Source organism: Gastrolobium bilobum, unplaced genomic scaffold, assembly GCF_033153095.1.
Source record: "Gastrolobium bilobum isolate Gb01-03AN ecotype WA unplaced genomic scaffold, APGP_CSIRO_Gbil_v1 utg19595, whole genome shotgun sequence".
In the NCBI taxonomy this organism is placed as follows: domain Eukaryota; kingdom Viridiplantae; phylum Streptophyta; class Magnoliopsida; order Fabales; family Fabaceae; genus Gastrolobium; species Gastrolobium bilobum.
Window position 1 is genome coordinate 47,716 of NW_026895355.1, and position 14,092 is coordinate 61,807.

The 14,092-nt window shown below is 40.7% G+C and overlaps 1 protein-coding gene across 1 annotated transcript; it reads left to right on the plus strand.

Moving 5' to 3' along the window:
• The first annotated feature begins 12,207 nt into the window (after positions 1-12,207).
• LOC133306836 (zeatin O-glucosyltransferase-like) lies at positions 12,208-13,626 on the plus strand. Its single transcript, XM_061507223.1, has one exon. It carries the CDS (start codon positions 12,208-12,210, stop codon positions 13,624-13,626), a length of 1,419 nt encoding a protein of 472 aa, XP_061363207.1.
• The last annotated feature ends 466 nt before the right edge of the window (positions 13,627-14,092 follow it).

Below are 14,092 nucleotides of genomic sequence, written 5' to 3' on the forward strand. Positions count from 1 at the left end.
AGCAAAAGCAACAGCTTTACCAGACTGCATCAACACACAGCTCAGCCCCTTTCCAGAAACATCACAGTAAAGCTCAAACGGCTCATCAGGATTAGGAAGGACCAACACAGGTGAAGTAGTCAATCTCTCCTTCAACTCCTGAAAGCACGCCTCACACTCGTGAGTCAACACAAATGGAGTCTCCTTTCGGGTAAGGCGAGTCAAAGGGAGAACCATCGTGGAGAAACCCTTGATGAACCTCCGATAGTAACCTGCCAAACCTAAGAAGCTCCTCACCTCTGTAATTGTCTTGGGCCTCTCCCAATCCAGTACGGCCTCAATCTTGTTGGGATCCACTACAACTCCATCTGCTGAAATCACATGCCCCAGAAACTTGTCTGATTTGAGCCAAAACTCACACTTAGAAGGCTTAGCATAAAGCTTTTTCTCCTTCAGCACTTGCAGAACAATCCTCAGATGCTCTGCATGCTCCTCCTCAGTCTTGGAGTAAATCAGAATGTCATCAATGAAGACGATCACAAACTGATCTAGATACGGCTGGAAAATCCTGTTCATGTAATCCATGAACACTGCCGGCGCATTGGTGAGTCCGAACGGGATCACCAAATACTCAAAGTGATCGTATCTCGAACGAAACGCGGTCTTAGGGACATCCTCCGGCTTCACCCGAATCTGACGGTATCCGGACCGGAGATCAATCTTGGAATACACACAAGCGCCCCTGAGCTGATCCAACATATCATCAATCCGAGGAAGGGGATACTTGTTCTTGATCGTCACCTTGTTCAACTGCCTGTAGTCGGTGCACAATCGCATTGTCCCATCCTTCTTCTTCACAAAGATGACCGGTGCTCCCCAAAGAGACACACTCGGCCGGATGAAATCTTTCGCTGAAAGATCCTCAATATGCTTCTTCAGCTCAGCCAACTCTGGTGGCGACATCTGATATGGAGCTAAAGAAATCGGCCCCACACCAGGCAACAAATCAATGGAGAACTCTATCTCCCGCTGTGGCGGAAACTCAGGAAACACCTCTAGGAACTCCCCCACCATAGGAATGCCAGTGATATCCTCCTGTGTCCCACTCACCAAACCATCCAACATGACATATCCAAATGCCCCTGCTCGCAAAGCTCTCCTTGCCTGCAGCAATGAAATGTATGGCGAGGAACTAGCTGTGGAATCACACGGAGACATCACCACGCGCTTTGCACAGCAATCAATCAGTGCACAGTTTCTAGACAACCAATCCATGCCCATAATAATCTCCAAGTTGGCCATCAGCAATCCTATTAGATCCACTGAGAACTCACGGCCATCCCACTGAAACGCTACATCGCGATGTACAGTGGTAGAATCACATATTTCTCTGGTGGCGGTAGTCACCCGCAACGGTGGAGAAAGCACAGATATGGGCAACTCAAGCCCCAAAGCAATCGGGGTAGCAACAAACGAATGCGTAGCCCCGTAGTCAAACAATGCATCAACAACAATACCACCAATAGACACAGTACCTCTAACAAGGTTCAGAGCACGGTCCGACTGTTGCCTATCCAAGGTGTACACACGCCCAACAGAAGGTGGCACTGTAGGTGCCGAAGTAGAAGCCATTGGAACCATCTACAAAGGAACTGCCTGAACAGCTGCAACTCTCGCCGTCGACGACGGACAGTCTCTAGAGAAGTGGCCCTCCTTGCCACACTGGAAACAGATCAACTGACCCGAAGCACAACGGCCAGCATGCTCTTTTCCGCACCCCCGCATATCTCAGAGTGGAAGTAGGCCTAGCAAAACTCCCCTGCTGTGAAGCAGTCCTCTTGAACTGACCAGGCGCCTGCCTAGTCGCCAACTGTTTACCCTTGCCCTTCCCAGCAAACTTCCTGTCCTTCCAAGAAGTAGAAACAGGAGTGGAACTAACAGTCCCCTTGGCCTCGTCGACCTTGGCCCTCTTGGCCTTACTAGCTATGCAGACATCCTCAATGTCCTTACACTGCTGAACTAGTGTACCAAAGTCCTTTGAAGCAGCTCCAGCAATATGCTCAGCAATCACCTCACTAAGTCCTTTACGAAACTTAGCAGCCAAAAACATCAGAGTAGGAGGAACCATCCGGAAGTGCGCAAACTTCACCAGCTCGTTGAACTTGGCCAGGTACTCGTCAACAGTCATCGAGCCCTGAACCAATCTATTAAACTCCCCCTGCTTCCTCTCTTGCGCATCGTAGGGAAAGTATCTACCCAAAAAGCACTCCTCAAAGAATGGCCACGTCATGACACGACCCTGCATCTCATAAGCACGAGAGGTGTTCGTCCACCACTCCTGGGCATCGCCCTCCAGCATGTAAGTCGAGAACATCAGCTTTTGTGGGTCTGTACACTGCATGACCCGAAATATCTTGTCCAGCGACTCCAGCCATCTCGCCGCAGCAATAGGATCCAAAGACCCTTCAAACACAGGTGGCTTATGCTTCCTGAAAGCATTCAGCCAGCGATCTATCACATCACGATCCTCAGCAGGCTCTACAAGAGTCTCCCTCGTCTCAGCGACATGAGCAGCACTGCCAATGTGACTCAGGCTCTCATCCTGAACACTAGGTGGAGGCGGCGGTGGTGGTGGCGATGGTGGCGGTGGTTCCTGGCCTACAGCAGGACCAGCCCTCATCTCCTCCAACATGACTCTCATCATCGTCATATTCGCCATCCTGTTCGCCTGGAGGACATCCTCAGTGGTCCTCCGGTTCGCTTCACGAACCTCTTCTGCGGCTATCCGGTTAGCCTCGCGAATAACATCCATCATTGCCGCGTTGGCCAATCTAGTGGCCTCCTGATCGGCTAACCTAGTCGCCTGCATCTCAGCCAATGCAGTCACGATAGGATCGGGTTGATCCTCAGAAGTCTCTCGTGTTCTCCCGGACCTTACCATGACTCTGCACAAGTTACACAAATTATGAGTTGATCAGGCCCACGCAATGTGATTACATATGCATTATCATAATAAAATTTGACGGAGTAAACACACAAGACAGACACAACCAAACATCCTAACTATTGCAATACATACAGGCTTTTCCCTCGAACCATTGCTCTAATACCATAAATGTAACATCCCGTATATATCCGGTAATGTTATCATACTATCGTATTAAGCTGCGCTTAATTAAAAATGTGGAATATCTTTTTCTTTTCAATTATGATGTCATTATCATTACCAACTTGCTTATTAATCAATTAATAAAACATCGCCTGTATGTAATTGCAATAAAACAGCTAACTGAAATACCTCATAACATAGATAATAAAAGTGTGTCTCTAGAAGTCACGGAACTACCACAAGTAGGCCGGACCAACTAGCAGGTTATACAACTCCAATATAAAAATACTAACATAAAGTGTCATGGACAATCCCCATGCTCACTTAAATAAGGCAACAAGCCTAACATCAGTCTCAACAACAACATAATCATAAATAGCGGGAAACAAAAACAGCATCCAAATCCAGTCATGGCAGCAATACAGCATAATATCATAATCAGCTAAGCTCTGGCCTCCTGCCGCCAGAGGCAGCAGTCACCATACTACCTGAACCTGAAATAAGCATTCCCCAAACGTGGGGTGAGATCTCTAAACAAGAAATCTCAGTAAGACAAGGGATCCTCAAGGATCTTCCACCCCAAGCTCACTTACATGTGCAATATAAGTTTAAAAGCAGTTCATCAATATCATTTCTAAAACAGTGCAATGCAGCAGATAATCATATCATGTGTGTCAATTCTATTCTACTGGCCAGAGAAATGCAGGAATAAGTATACGTCTATTACCCACAATTAGTGCAAAACGCCACTTGCATTTACCCCGGATCACCATATCGTATGACGCCACATACTCAGGCTTACCGTCAAGATGAAACAACACATGCATATTAAAAGCCATTACACATAAAGCTCAACAGCATTTCAAATATTCAAAGCATGTAACACAACATGCATATAACCACACCCCCATGGGACATGGTGGAACCACAACATGGCTAAACCGAGGACACGAAAGCTTACCTTGCAAGCTAACACCCAAAGCCAAGAGTCCACAGCTCAAAGTTCAAACACAGCAGATTCATAATCTGTTATGGACCAATACTATATCAATAATAATGCACCACAAGCATATAACTCAAAGACTACGCCTTTCCTTTACATTTTACGTCTTAAGGTTCCATACCAAGCCATAAGCCCTTAATCACTTGATTCTAACTTAGTTCATTAATTATAGAAGTTCAACTTCATCAATCTAGGGTCCACAAACCCCCAATAGCCTACTGTACACACAACACAACTACTGTTCTACGAAATCCCAAAATATCCGGATATTCCTCGGGACCATATCCGGATATGCAATATCCGGATATTTCACTGTACATATCCGGATATCTAATATTCGGATATCCAGATTCCCATATCCGGATATCTAATATCCGGATATCCAGATTCTCATATTTGGATATCACATATCCGGATATTTCTCGGGCAGATATCTCGATATTTCACGACAGAATGCATAAACTACATTTCGTGAAGATATCCTTCCAAGGTTGGGTTTTTACTGATTCTAGACACTTAAACATGCATTTCTAGGTGTGTTTGACCAACCCCAACGTTAAGTTATCTTCTTTTAACCTTTACATGCATCAAGGTTCCATTTTTAAGCATCAAACCACAAGTTCAAGGGTTCAACCACTCACCCAAGCTTCAAACAGAAAAGAGGGATGCTCTTGGAGCTCACTACCAACACCAAAGGTTCAGACTTGGTTCCCAAAACGAAAATGGAGACAAAGGTAGATTCTTGCACCCAAAGATCACTCCTTGGAGCACCAAGTGCCAAGGCAAAAGCTCCACCAACCCCAACAACCCAAAACAGCAGCTCCACACACCAAGGTCAGCACCCTCAACTCAGAAAAATGCCACCAACACACTCCCAAAGATCACTCTCACTCACCACAAGTGTTTAGGAGAAGTTTCCATGAAAGAATAAGCCTCAAAGATCAAGCAATGAAGGAAGGAAGGCAATGGAGGCAAGTGGGAATGCTGGTCAGCCACCCTCTCACGTAGGGAATTTTGTTTTCTAGGGCATTGTGCCCTTAAAGATAGTATTTATAGTCACTAACTTAATAAACACACAGTATTAGCTTTAATTGCTATGCTTAGCATTTTAACCCCGAACTCTGGATTCTTAACCTACTCAATTTTACAAGAATTATCATATTTTTCTTATAATTTTCGGAGTACCTTTCCGATACGCGCTTTTGAAAGCTAGTACCGGTTTCTAGCACCAGTTCTCATTATTTGGACTTGAAACTCGTTTTACAAGTCCTACATATTATTCTAGTAATTATCATGCACTTATTATAATTTTCCGGGATACTTTTTCGGTACGCATTTATACCGGCTAGCAGAACCGATATCTGCACCTTTCTTCCGAAAAGCGACTTTCAGCATTATTACTCACTTACTATAATTATTAAAGTCTCATAATAATTATTAGGGTCAATTATGGAATCATTTTCTATTTTCTCATAATTTATTAATTAAATTCCTTAATTAACGGTGTGAGTTCTTACATTAGGTATTGCTGTAAGATTGCTAGGTCTTTGCTGTCTCCTTCTTGCTCGAAACTTTCTTTCAATCTCAGGATCAAAATATGCTTCTTGCTCTGATGAAGAATTGCTCATACGCTGCAATTAACACCTTGAAAATAGTAAGTAAGAAAGGTAAAGGATATAAAAGAAAGAAAATTCCTTCACTAAAATAAAAACAACTTTATAATTATCCCCGGCAACGGAACCAAAAACTTGTTGTGCAATTTGCAATCAATTAAATCAATCACAAAAATACGCAAGTGCACGTGTCACAAGTAATAAAGGGATACGTGAGTCCAAGTATCCTTCCCACGGAGATAAGTGTCAAGTAATGATTATTTAGGTGAAAAAGGTAGGTAAAATGATTGATTGTGATGTTTGAATTTGTAAAATAAAAGATAATTAAATTTAAGAAAACAGTAAACTAATATTGAAGGTATTAAGATGATGGATGAGATATAGGTCAGGTTCAATTTCCCTGAAACAGCAATACTGAAACGATGCTTTAATAATGCTATATCAATATTTAACTAGTAACCGAACACTAAGGTATGCTAGGGCTTTTGGCCAACCTAACATATATACCCAATAAATAATTCCCACATCTCTATGGCCAAACTAATCACTGAATTGTTCAAGTTCCAGTTCAAGGCTATGTGGTGTGAATGATCTCTCTACCCACAACTTAATCAAGTTATAATTAACCTAATTAATCCACACAATTCAACAAGGGTCTAGATTCGAAAACCTCTCAGCCCCAACCTCTTCAATATCACATATGTATCTCTCGACATGCATACATGAATAAGATTAAGCAAACTCGTTGAATAACTAATCAAACATTAACATAAACAAAGTTTAGGCATACATCTTAGTGTTACAACATAGGTACTTTATCACCTAACCTATAGAGGAAATTAGCTCATAATGGAATTGAATAAAACAGAGAAAAGAAAGGAAGAACTCATTGGAAAACAGAAAAGAAGATAAAACGAATGTTGTAGGAAAACATCGTCACTGCCTTGCTCCAGCAGCTCTTCTCTCTCCAAGAACCTTACTTTTTCTCTTTAAAACGTCCCCACTTGCTTCTGACTTCTCGAACCTTGAACCTCTTTGAACTCTCTTCAAAACTGTGCTTCAATTTGTGGGGGAACTATTCTTTAAATAGGAAAAATGGTTGGGAAATTGGGCTTTAGGGTTAAGAGTGGAAATCTATGAATCTTGTTGCTGCAGCCTTATCGTATCCCTAGATTCTTGGGCTGTTAGCACTTCCTTGGATAAGATCTTGATCTTCTTGGATTCTTGTGCCAATGTTGTTGTTGACCGAATGTGAAGTTGTTGTATTTTATCCTTGCGATTTTGGGATAAGAATAAATCTTCAGAAACGTCCCTTGTTCTTGCTGGTGTCTTATCCATTTGTTGGGATTTGACTAACTTTTGAATTTCAAAAGTTCGGTTGTCCTTTTGTCCACGCTGTCATGCTGTAGCACTTGCTATATCATTACTTCGTCAGCTTCTCAGCTACAACATTCCTACGTCAACTTTTCCTGCAAAGACAAACACTTAACAAGTCATCTATTCTTACACAAACTCAAGGGATATTGTCTTATTTTCCCATACTTAGTCATCTCAAAGCATTCAATCATAAATATACAATAATTAGCTCAATTATCATGCAAACAGGACAACTTATATGGAATTTATGCAGCAAATTCATCATAAAAATAACAAATTAACTCTCATTTGGGAGAGTTATCAATGGTACACCACATACATATCGTATGACACTTGCACTCAATAAAACAGCTCAATAGCATATTAAGAATCATCATTATTTTCATAAAAACACAGCATGCATATAACCATCCCTCCATAAGGTATGGTGGAACCAACAATGGGCAAAATCGAGGACACGAAAGCTTACCTCACAAGCTGACAATTCCAAGTCAATAGTCCACAACAGCCCACGGTCACCCAACAACACAATCACAATCTGTTTAGATCAAGAATATTATCAATATACGTTATCTAGAAGTTCATTACATTACGACAATGTTTCCTTTTCCATTCAATGACCGTAGACTTCTCCCAAAGCCATAAGTCTTCAATATTTTAGGTTCTGACTTACTTACATCACTACAGAGGTTCCTTCTGTCCAATATAGGGTCCATAGACCAAACCCACGTTTCTGTTTGAATCGAACAGCTCACACTACGAATTCTCCCAGAATATCCGGATATTTCATGGGGGCATATCCGGATATCGCAAACCCAATATCCGGATATCCATATGCGGATATCTCAAACCACATATCCGGATATCAATATCCGGATATTTCGCGACAGAATGCAGTTTTTGCATTTTGCGAAGATATCATCCAAGGTTCCATTTTTAACACTTCTACACGTCCAATGTAACACCTGGCAACTTGCAAGGATCAACGACTGTCCCCACACACTAACACAAGACTTTTCAGAGTGCTTTGTCCTCACTCGCACACTTCCCGGGAAAACTTCCCAAGAGGTCACCCATCCCAGAATTTCCCCAAGTCAAGCACGCTTAACTATGGAGCTCTTCCGTTCCAGGCTACCGAAATGTAGATGCATCTTGTTAGTATAGGTAGTACCAATTAATTCTTATAAGCTATTCTCAACTGTGCCGTCCCATACCAGCACAGTCTCTGGAATCCCTCTCTTTCGGGTGTTGATTCGATTCATTCATGCACCCCCGTCGCTTGAAGCCTGCCAGGAGCCGCTCTTTGTCCATGCCCTTTTGCACCGACGATCACTCCCGCCCTCGTCAGTGCCCGAGATGTTACATCCAAGAAGGCATTTTTAGACACATTTAGGTTAGTGTTCATGTTGATTACTTAATCATATCATATTACAAGTCAAGACTTGATCTTTAACAAGGAACTCGTGAACAAAGTTAAGGAACATACCCCCAAAGGCTCAAAATAGATGAAGATTGTGATCTTGGAGCTTTCTACACAGCTTAAGGTTCTGCTCCTACAAGACCATGGAAATGCTCATCAAGTTTGGTCTTTTACTCCCCAAAATAGCTTCTTGCACCAACACACACCAAGGAAATGGCTCTCACATACTCAACAATGGAAGTCAGTCCCAAAACCCCAACCAGCAGCTCCTACTCAGCAAGAAGATGCCTTTCTCCCTCACAATGCCCACTTTCAAGTGTTCACAAGGTGGAAGAAGAAGAATCAAAGAGAAATGATGAGTTTTGGTTGAGTTTTCTTGAAGGGGAGAAGGTGGCAAGCTTGGAGACTTAAAGCTTCAGAAGAGAGGCACGTAGGGTGTATTCAAATACCCTAAAAATGTGTGCCACTTAGTATTTATAGGCGGATGAAGTTTAATTCGTCGGGATTAGCACTAATAGCTTCACTAATCATTTTAACCTCAAACTTCATATTCTGAACCTAGCCATTTTTTTAGGATTTTTCATATTTTTATTATAATTTTCGCAGTACTTTGCCGCTACGCATTTTTACGTAGCGGGTATTAGTTCTAACGTCAGTTCTCATTATTACGACTTGAAATTTGATATACCAGTCCTACATATTATTCTAGGAATATTTATACACTTATTATAATTTTCGGAATACTTCATCGGTACGCATTTATACCGTGAAGCAGAACCGGTATCTGCACTTTTTGTCAGAAAAGCGACTTTCAACGTTATTAAGTCCTTACTATAATTATTTAAGTCTTCCCATATTTATTTGACGTCAATTATGGAATTATTCCCTTAACAAATAATTAAATTATTAAAATTTCTAATTTAACGGTGCGGGCTCTTACACCGCTAACAGACGTAGATACCAAGTTAAACGGCGACGTCCAAAGAATGAGGTCAGGATCTGCAAGATGGGGGGTGTGTGATAGCAAGGGCTTGAAGGAATGGCAGAGTAATGGCATATAAGATGCTCTCTTGCTTGGTGATGGAAGGGTAATTATAGGGGAGAAGATGCCCTACTCGCATGGGGGGCGAGCTGGGTCAACTCTCCTTGGGGAGGGTGATGGGCACCTGTCACCGATGATGTGGCAGCAGCGTAGCCCTTACTATGTTGGTGGCAGCCGCTGCTGCTGTAGCTGTGGAAGGGAAACTCCTATTTAGGGGGTTTATGGAGGCTACCCGGGAAAGGTAGTATCCCAAGGCAAGATATTTTGGTGTCTCACATCGGGAACATTTTGGTAACCCTTGGTCAGCAGGGCTGACATGGATGAGTGGGATGGATTTGGACCTACCTTAATGGGCTGATCGGTTGGGGCCGTCCAGAATAGTATTAAACTTGCAATCCGATGGTTCACTCACTCACTCGCATGTCAACCTGCGAATTTTTTTTTTTTTGGAGTTAGCTAACCCTAATTATTTGTTTGACGCGAGTTGGCTCCTCCTGATATCCCCACAAGATTCAAATCTTTGACTAAGCTATAAGATTAATTTGGAGTGCGGGATAGATAAAAAATAAAAATATTTAAGCACCTTCCAAAGTAACACGTGAGTATTGAACCAAAACCTTTTTCTTTCTGTTACTCAGCATCTTTGCTACCTGAACTATCATTTTTTTTTTATTAAAAAAATGGAATTGGGTCAACTGCATATTTAATGTAGGTTTTCCTACTTTTTTTTCAAGAGTAAACACCCTTTTTAGTCTCTGGCAATATCTACGAAGTCCTTTTCAGTCCCTAGCAATAAAAAAAGGACCAAATTGGTCCCTGAAAGTACAAGAAAAGGGTCACTCTACATATTTGGGAGTTGACATAAGGACTAACATGGCCCCTTTTTTTGTAATTTCATGTACCAATTTGGTCCTTTTTTATTGCCAGGGACTAAAAAGGACTTCGTAGATATTGACAGGGACTAAAAAGGGTGTTTACTCTTTTTTCAATTAAAATTTTCCAAAATTTTTGGATGTGAACCCACACACGAATGCATGAGGTGTTAACCCAACCCGTCCAATACCTTTTTTCACCCATATAAGATTTGATTAAAGAATTACAATATCAACCTAAGATGCATGGTGCGCATAATTTTCCATGCTGGAAAAGTAGGTGATGTTCATTTCAATTAAAGGTCCTAATGTAGCATCCATGTATTGCTTATGTGGCAATATAATATTTGACTTTTTGGGTTGCTTCTTTTTTTTAAACTATGAGCTGTAAACACACTGGCTTTTGCTGAGTGATAGTACAGTGTAAATTTCTACAATAAGTGTTACAAATAAGATTCAATTAATCAATTACTTAAATTTTACGTAATAACCATGTCAACCAAACAAGCATTGTGTGCTTAATTTACCATGCCGGAAATTCATTTGAATATAAAGGTCAGTGATATACCAATATAATTTAATGCAAAATTTAGAAGTTATCCCCGCAATCTCAAACTTCCTCCTCTCCCCCACTTTTTTTTTTTTTTAAGATTTTGGCAAAGCTATATATGACAAAAATATGGCTAAACATAAATCAGAGTCACCGTTCATTATTTTTCCCTTTTTTTTTGGGGGGACACACAAACTCTCCTTTCTAAATTCAAAGCTGACACAAACTGGGTTCGGGGCAGGAAACCAAAATATGGCAACAAGGGTTGGATAGAACTTTTAGGCATGGACTTTTTACTTGTGGAGAAAGGATATACTTAAAACTAATATTTATTTACAATATCTCATAATTATATCTTAACCGTTGATTTTCGTCAATCAACGGTTATTGTTTTCGCAAATCAAATCTATTAATTAATTATTAATTCGCAATAAATGATAACCGTTGATTGACAAAAATCAACGGTTAAGATCTAATTATTAAAAATTATAAACGAAAATAGATTGTAAGTATAACATTCGTCTTAGTCTTAGTTGTATATCCATAATTAATCTATCAAGGTCTTTATAGATGGTTAGTTCCAGAGATAATTTCAAAATGATATCACCTCAAATAGTGCTTAGACAAGAAAGCAAGCGATTTTTTTTTTTTTTTTGCTTTTTCCCAATAAAATTACAACCAAGCCATGTCGTTATAAGTTTGCACACCGCCAAAATATATATACAGACATAGGGGGAAGGGAAGAGGAAGAAAAACGAACAGAATAAAAGAAAATGAAAATCACCTTTGAGAGAATAAGAGCATGCAACCAAGCCAGCCAGCAAAGGTGTGTGGATTAATAAAAATAAATTCTGTAATCAACTTTTGTTTGGATTAATATTGGATTAATCATATTTTCTAATCCACTAAATTTTTTTTATTGGATTAATAAAATTTGTTTATGAATTTTTATTTTTTGGTAAAAAAATTTGTTTATGAATTACTTTGGAAACAAGTAACAGAAATAAACATTTATTCCTAAATGATTAAAGCACGCGTATAAATATTACATTTTCTCAATGATGAAGTGTCCCGTGCCGCATGCGGCCTTTTAAAATACTTGTATTTTTCAGTAACCACTAAATTCTAATATGTGATTCTATAAATACCCAACATACCACCTAGCCAAGCAACATCCAACACAAATATTACTTAATCTAGTGCACAAGTTCAGTAACAGATTCTAGCTACCAAAGTTCCCCAATGGCTTCTAAGTACCAAATCAATAGTGAAAGCCATAACAAGAATGCCTTTCATCAAAACCAAGTGGTGGTTGTTGTGATACCTTTCCCAGCACAAGGCCATCTCAATCCGCTTCTGCATCTGTCACGCCTATTCTTATCACACAACATACCTGTTCATTATGTTGGCACACCCACACATAATCGACAGGCCACAGTTCGTGTCCAAGGTTGGGACCCAAAATCCATTTCAAACATTCGTTTCCATGATTTTGAAGTTCCTCCCTTTGTTTCCCCTCCTCCCAACCCCAATGAAGAAACCAAATTCCCAACTCATATGATTCCTTGCTTTGAGGCCTCTTCACATCTGCGTGAGCCTGTGGCAGAACTTCTGCAATCCCTTTCATCTATAGCTAGAAGGGTCATAGTTATCCATGACTCCCTAACAGCATCAGTGGCACAAGATGCAAAAAATATAACAAATGCAGAGAATTACACTTTTCACAGCGGCTCTGCCTTTTTTACCTTCTTGTTTTTTTGGGAGGCAATGGGAAAGCCTCCACTAGAAAACTCACATGTCCCTGAAGTTCCTTCTCTGGACGAATTCATCCCATCCCAAATGATAGATTTCATTTCTTCACAAGTAGATTTCCATAATTTCAGTGATGGGAACATCTACAACACAACGAGGGCATTTGAAAGCCCTTACATGGAATCGTTGGAAAGGATCATGGGTAACAAACAGCATTGGGCTTTGGGGCCCTTCAACCCTTTATCCATTGAGAAGAAAAACTCAAAGGGAAAGCATTTAAGCATTGAGTGGCTTGATAAACAAGAGCCAAAATCAGTTATATATGTATCTTTTGGGACAACAACAACATTGACAGAGGAACAAGTCGAACAGATTGCAATTGGATTGAAGCAAAGCAATCAAAAGTTCATCTGGGTGCTGAGAGATGCTGATAAAGGAGACATCTTCAATGGAGATGAAGTAAGAAGACATGAGCTTCCAAATGGGTTCGAAGAGGGAGTTGAGGAAATGGGGTTAGTTGTGAGAGACTGGGCACCCCAATTGGAAATTCTAAGCCATTCTTCAACAGGAGGATTTATGAGTAACTGTGGATGGAACTCATGCATAGAGAGCATAACCATGGGAGTTCCAATAGCGACATGGCCCATGCACGCTGATCAGCCAAGAAACAGTGTTTTGATAACACAAGTGCTGAAGATTGGTTTGGTTGTGAGTGATTGGGCTAAGAGATATGAGTTGGTGACTGCATCAGTTATTGAGAATGCTGTGAGAAGGTTGATGGAAACAAAGGAAGGTGATGATATGCGGGAGAGAGCAAGGGATCTTAAAAAAGCCATTCATAGGTCCATGGATGAAGGTGGAGTTTCTCGCATGGAAATGGATTCTTTCATTGCTCATATCACTCGATAGTATGATTCAACCACATGCTCTTCTGGCTTGCACAGAATGCTCTTTCTAAAGTGGTTAACTCATATTGCAAGTGGTGAACGCAGGATTTGGTACGAAATGCACATATTATTCTGTGTTTTAAGACATTATCTGGTAAAGTTTCCGGGATGATTACGTGTGCAAAGCCTTTTTGCTGAAATACTAAAATGAATGATTATAACTTTTCTTATTGTTCTGGAAATGAACATTAATATGTTGTAAAGGTGTTGAAGAATTCCCTTTGATCCTTTGCTACAGAGAGCTATATATAGATGAAATGCATTAGCAGTTAGAGAAGTTATGCACATAATGATTGGTTATATGTAGTGGAGGGAAGTTGAGAGAAAGTAGGGGAGTGAAGTGCTTCATGTAGTGGGGATAAAAATGAGGATCATTTAATTGGTTCATAACATAAGGCCCCCAGCCTCGTATTGCGCGAAGCCGGAAT

What these genes read in the sequence shown, in the direction of transcription:
- LOC133306836 (XM_061507223.1), top strand. Translation starts at nt 12,208, where the DNA reads ATGGCTTCTAAGTACCAAATCAATAGTGAAAGCCATAACAAGAATGCC.